Below are 6,058 nucleotides of genomic sequence, written 5' to 3'. Positions count from 1 at the left end.
GTTGTTCTTCTGGCCGTGGCTTTCCCAAGTGGTGCTGCGAGTCCTGTCTAGTACCTGCCTTTCCCGAGCCAGAATAGCTGGCCGTAAAACTGGAAACGTTGGGTTGAGTGTGACCGTTCCCTGTTTGACGTCGTTCCCTCCCATGTTTAAGACAGTACTTTCCGTTCAGCGCAACTGAAGTACACTCCTTTTCAGGGCATTGGTTCGAAGATAGCTGGTGGAATGATTCCATTTCACTGTAGCAGACCTCCTTAGAGGAGACTTGCCAGCAGTTTTCAACTCACTAAAACGGCTTTGCAGTCTCGAACCATGGGCTGTCAAATAACTCTTGAAGCCGAGTGATCTGAGTGCTGCCTCAATAGACTGGATCACGTCGGGCAATCACGGTAGTTACCAGATCGCGGAACAAGGGAATGAATTGTGAACTCCAAGACGCAGAGACATGCGCTCATGTGATGTGAGATAGCATGCGGCAGCTCCGTCTCGCTGACCTACTTTCAGAAGTCGCCACTCGACTTGATCAGCTGCCGAAAGATATGAACACCGCTGGGAATGCTGTATGCAACGCTGTTTGCACAACAAGGTCAAGTAAGGCTGCTGCGTTGCTCTTGGTGATAGGCAAATAGAGAGCGGTGAACGGCCGTACCCTCATGGTCTGAATTTTGAAGATGAGGCGGCCAAGTGCTCATTCCAAGCCTAGATGGTGGCAGTTAGCTACAGGTTGAAACGAAGTTGGAAGAGTTCCAAGAATTAAAACAAGAAAAAAGTGTATATGTATGTGATATACGTGCTGCAGTACGCGCTCAGGTCTTTTCAGTTATTTTGGTCTTCATTTTGGGGATCGCGGCGGTTTTGCAGCCTTGTCTTGAACCTTGTCTCATGTCTGCCTTGGCCTTTGGTCCTGCTCCGTCGAGGCAACTAGCAGCAGGACTCCAAATTAAGGCCATTTTCATGTCGTTTCTCGGTCCCAGTATGTAGAGCTTCAAGGTCAAAGCATCTCCGTTTGACGCGCAGCTCTTCGCTGGGCGAAGGCTTTGCAGGGACGAGGACGTGGCTCATCCATGAAGAATGAGGCCATGCGTCAGGAACAAGATGAGACCACAACCCCAGAAGGACCCCGTTCGATCGGACCTTTTACCAGTAGTCATCACTGCGCGTAAGAGGGAAAATGCTGGGGGCTTGATAAGGAGATTGACGGCAAAAGTCAACGTACTCGTTGGGATCTAACAGCTCTCCACACTCGATGTCGCGCCTTCGCACCCTCCGCTTCGCGACTGCCAATGGACGACACTGTCGCATGGATCCGGAAAAGATAGCTTTAGGACTGGAGTGCCGCTTCGGTGTGGTTATGTTTGTTGCCGACGCAAAGGACTGAGATGTAGCCCACGTCGTAGCGGCGCAATACAGAACGCGACCTGAAAATGCAGATGAGTCGCGAGGCGGGTTGCTGAGGCTCTCGCCTCGCGTTGCGTTCAGTGGAGGTTGATGAAAGTCGGCACTAGAATCACTGGAGGACCTCGGGGTAATCCTTGCCTAGCTTCGCTAGAGACGGAACGACCTGGACGGTGACTTTGGTTCCACACCTGGACCCACAATGGACATCGGCGACGGATCATCTGCCTCCCGTGGCACCCCTCCATCCAAAAGAAGTCTAGCGCGGGGATCTTCAGGCTAAGGTGCTGCCCAGTGTCCCCTGTTTAGCAGTCAACGGTCCACTGTCTTGTCGCCAAATTGCCCGAAGCTCCCTACCCAGCGCCAGCAGCTCGTGTTGCAACGTCACAGCCCCTTCACGAATTCACGACCAATTTTGTTGATCGAACTTCGCCTGGCTTTTCAAAGCTGCGCCAGATCTAGGCGAACGATATGAACTTCCTCAAGTCGGCAGTTGCGTCTGCCATTGCTCAGGGTCCGCCGTTTCCTTACAGCTTTGGCGACAAGGTGGACATCGACGAGTCCATTTGGACTCTCAACAATGGCACCAAGAGAGTACGTCTAGCACCCAGAAAAGGCCTTGAAGGCTCTGGTTGCTGACTTTTTTCAACAGGAAGACGGATCAAACTGCAGCATTTTCTCCTTCGATGTTGCTGCCAACAAGTCTCGACTGCCCCTAGCCAAGAACGCTCTGCGTAAGCTGAGGACGTTACGCCACCCAGGAGTTATTAAGGTGCTGGATACTGTGGAGGTATGCTCGGCCCATGACCAGACTAGGCTCCGTCTTACAAAGCTACCATAGACCGACACGTACATCTATATCGCGACCGAACGAGTGGTGCCCTTACGATGGCATGTTAAGAGAAAGAGTCTTACACCAGAGACTATAAAATGGGGGTTGAGCGGTGTGGCGGTATGTGGGAACTATAACGTGGTTGTGCAAGGTCTCTAATCTTCTTTCAGCGTACAATCAAATTCATCAACGATGAGGCGACATCAATACACGGTAACCTCAGGGTTGGCTCTGTATACACGTCCGAAAGCGGGGAGTGGAAAATGAGTGGCTTTGAGGTTCTGAGCAACGTCAAGGACGACGAGGCGGTGATATATGTATGTTTACATATCATCGAGCACTTTGACTTGCTGACAAAGACTTCAGACATACGGCAGTTTGGTCCCAGATTCCGGACGGTATGCTCCGCCAGAGCTCGCCCGTGGCGGCTGGGATGCCATTAAGAAGAGCCCGCATTCCGCCGTTGACTCGTTTGGTTTTGGATGCTTGATATTCGAAGTGTTTAATGGTGACTTCATGGGTTCTGATCAGGCCGGCCAGACGAAGAATATTCCCCCAACAATGCAACAAAGTTACAAGCGCCTGGTAAACCCAAACCCCAAAGCCCGTGTTAGCGTCGGTCATTTCTTGGAGCAGGGTCAACGCAGCGGATCATTCTTCGACAGTCCGCTCATCAAGTTGACGGAGGGGATCGAGAACCTAGGTGTCAAAACTGAGACCGAGAGAGAGGAATTTCTTGAGTAAGTTATAGAGAAGCAACCCTTGAAAAGACTTATCTGACTATGGCAGCGATCTCGACCAACTAACGGACGATTTTCCCGAAGACTTCTTCAAGATGAAGGTGCTTCCGGAGCTAATAAAGTCGGTTGAATTCGGCGGCGGAGGCCCCAAGGCATTCAGTGTTGTCATGAAAATTGCGGCAAAACTCTCCAACGAAGATTTCGATGGCAAGATAACACCTGTGGTCATCCGACTTTTTTCTAACCCAGACCGAGCCATCCGCGTTTGTCTCCTTGACAGCTTGCCCCTGATGATAGATCGACTTTCGCAAAAGGTTGTAAACGACAAGATCTTTCCGCAGCTGGTCACTGGTTTTACAGACGCCGCACCAGTTGTTAGGGAACAAACTTTGAAGTCGGTTCTCGTCATCATCTCGAAACTGTCGGATCGAACAATCAACGGGGAGCTGCTCAAGTACCTGGCCAAGGCTGCGAATGATGAGCAACCGGGCATCCGAACGAACACGACCATCTGTCTTGGCAAGATAGCCAAAAACCTCGGTACCTCGTCAAGGAGTAAAGTTCTCATCGCTGCCTTCACCAGATCCCTTCGAGACCCATTTGTACACGCTCGAAATGCGGCATTGATGGCCCTCGCCGTCACTGGGGAGTATTTTGTTGAAGAAGATATCGCTTTAAGGATAATGCCAGTATTGTGCCCCTTGTTGATTGACAAGGAGAAGTTGATCCGCGATCAAACCAGCAAAACAATGGACATTTATTTGCAACGAGTCCGAAAGGCGGCCGCCGGCATGCCAGACACCGCTTTGCCCCCCCAAGGTGCAGAAGGTGCCGGCGCTCCTCGGATGAGCACCCCACAGCCCAACGAAGCCTCGGCATCCTCTTGGGCTGGATGGGCCATATCCTCCTTCACCAACAAGCTTTCGACAGCCGCGGGCGAGATGCAGACATCCAACGGCTCAGGGGCCGCCTCTCCAAAACCAACCCCATCACCAGGGCCAGAAGCAAAAAGACCAGCCATGTCGTCAGCATCAGCTTTGCATCGGCAGGCGGTCAAGTCCCCGCCACCACCGATGTCACGAACACCGTCGTCGGTCGCGGCAGACGCCTTCAACCCAGAGTCTGCCGACGACGGTGCCGACGCCTGGGGAGATTTGGGAGACGATGATGGCTGGGGAGAATCAACCGAGAACGCCAAGCCCTCAGCGGCAAAGAAAGAGACAACCGCCAGCGCGACACCATTCGACGATGGTGCTGAGCCTGATTTCGCTGGCTGGCTAGCCGCCCAGTCACAGAAGAAGGGCGGATCAAGTAAGCCACTACCAAAGGGACTGGCAAAGTCATCAACGGCAGCGGCGAAGAAACCTCTCACAACCAGGCCAGCAGCCAAGCCTGTAGTAGCGAAGAAGATAGACATGAAGCCGAAGCAGGTCGATGACGACGATGGTTGGGGAGATGGGTGGTAACTAAAGCGTAAGGGGCAAGTCACAGCATTTTCGGTGTTGCACACGGGTACGAATTGACCCACTGCGGGATAGCATAGGCACGTAATGTTCATATAGCAGTAAGCCTGCCAATTGAAAATTGTACTACAGATGGCCGCAGCTCATCTGTGATGCGATACAAACGACTTTCCAGACGCCCCGCCAACCCAGTCCCAAAGCCCAAAGTTGAAAAAGTTACATGTAATGACGCGTTGTGTAGACCAATAAAACAATCAGTACAATGCCACCCGGCGAATACCCAGAATTGTCATCTAGCGGACTCTGAATAGTCGTTGAGGGCGACGCAGACCGCTCCTCTGTGGTGACCGTTGTACTGGCGGATGATCTGCTGGCTGTGGAGCTCCCAGAGCCGGGCATAGTGATCGGAACAAGCCGTAACCAGATAAGCCGAGTCGGCGCTAAATGCGCAGTCCCATACCCAGCGTTGGTGGCCCGTGAGGGTCGCTTCAAGGGGAAACGGCTTCGGCTCCTGATCGGGAGCGGGCTCAAGGTCCTTGACCTCCCAGATGCGAGCCGTGTGGTCGGCGCTGCATGTCGCAAGCTTCTTGACATCGGGCGACAGAAGAATGCGCGTGATGTACTCCTTGTGCGCGTTGAAGTGAGTCACCGGGAGCAGCTGTGTGCGATCGTAGGCTTGCAGCAGTTGCCACACGAAAACATTTCCCTAGTTCATGTCAACCTTTGTCGCGTAAGTTGTGCCTCGGCATCAGGGCCAGCTTACGCCATTGTTTGCCGCGCAGAGCAAGGAACCATCGCTGGCAACTGTGACGCTCGAGACGGAGACGTCCTCCTCGGGGATCAGCTGGTGGGAACAGTTGTTCTCCGCCAGGTCCCAGACGCGAACGCTGCCTTGGCGGTCGCAGCTAATGATCTCGCCCTGGTTGGGATGAATGACGACATCGTTGGCGGGGCAGCCGTGGTTGTAACTGCGCTGGACCTGTCCGCTGCGCGTTTCCCAGATCTTGACGGTGCCATCCTCAGAGCTGGTGACCATCCATTTGCCCTCGCAGTGAAAAGCGACGCCAGTGATGTTGCCCGTGTGGCCCTCGAAAGTCAGCAAAGGGTTCGGATTCGTCGACTTGATATCGTAGAGCTTGACAGTGTGGTGGCCTGCGGCGGCGAGGAAGCGCTTGTCGGGGGAGATGCAGAGGCGGTTGACCTGGGAGTCTGGGTGCTGGATCGTGCGAGAGCAGATGCCGGAGAGGGCCTCCCAGAATCTTGTGTAGAAACAACTGTCAGTCAAGGTCGTCCAACAAACAAAGATCGCTCAGGGAATGTGATTGTTGACGTACCTGATTGTGTGGTCGTAACCCGCTACGATGAAGTCAGCGACGGATTTCACGGCGCTCCGACTAAAAGAGAGGCGATAATCAAGAGACTTAGCACTCACCTGTGCAAAGAATCACAGACATGGTTGCTGTGGTGAAGCCTTTGGCTTCGGTTATCGCATTATTTGACGTTTGCTTGGAAGGGTGTTTGCGAGGTTGTGAATTGCGCTCCCAAAACCCGAAATGTGTTGCGCGCAGGTTCACCACCAGGATGCAGCCCCTCCACGATGCGGTCGATGCGGCTGGTTTGGATTCTTGACT

At 53.3% G+C, this 6,058-nt stretch overlaps 2 protein-coding genes across 2 annotated transcripts; one reads left to right on the top strand and one right to left on the bottom strand.

Annotated features, from left to right (window-relative positions):
- Positions 1 to 1,863: 1,863 nt before the first annotated feature.
- EsH8_V_000604 (COPI-interacting protein CEX1) lies at positions 1,864 to 4,430 on the top strand (the record flags this gene model as incomplete). Its single annotated transcript, XM_083273120.1, has 6 exons — positions 1,864 to 1,986; positions 2,045 to 2,182; positions 2,234 to 2,344; positions 2,395 to 2,541; positions 2,591 to 2,964; positions 3,014 to 4,430. The coding sequence occupies 6 exons, from the start codon at positions 1,864 to 1,866 to the stop codon at positions 4,428 to 4,430; spliced, it is 2,310 nt and encodes a 769-aa protein (XP_083125835.1).
- Positions 4,431 to 4,716: 286 nt separating this feature from the next.
- Positions 4,717 to 5,881, bottom strand: EsH8_V_000603 (TOR complex subunit LST8; the record flags this gene model as incomplete). The annotated part of the gene is made up of 4 exons (XM_083273119.1): positions 4,717 to 5,133; positions 5,191 to 5,686; positions 5,762 to 5,783; positions 5,860 to 5,881. 4 exons carry the CDS (start codon positions 5,879 to 5,881, stop codon positions 4,717 to 4,719), a joined length of 957 nt encoding a protein of 318 aa, XP_083125834.1.
- Positions 5,882 to 6,058: the final 177 nt, after the last annotated feature.

The sequence above is a fragment of the Colletotrichum jinshuiense genome, chromosome 5 (assembly GCF_051148585.1).
Source record: "Colletotrichum jinshuiense chromosome 5, complete sequence".
Lineage (NCBI taxonomy): Eukaryota > Fungi > Ascomycota > Sordariomycetes > Glomerellales > Glomerellaceae > Colletotrichum > Colletotrichum jinshuiense.
This window is presented reverse-complemented; position numbering and strand designations above follow the sequence as displayed.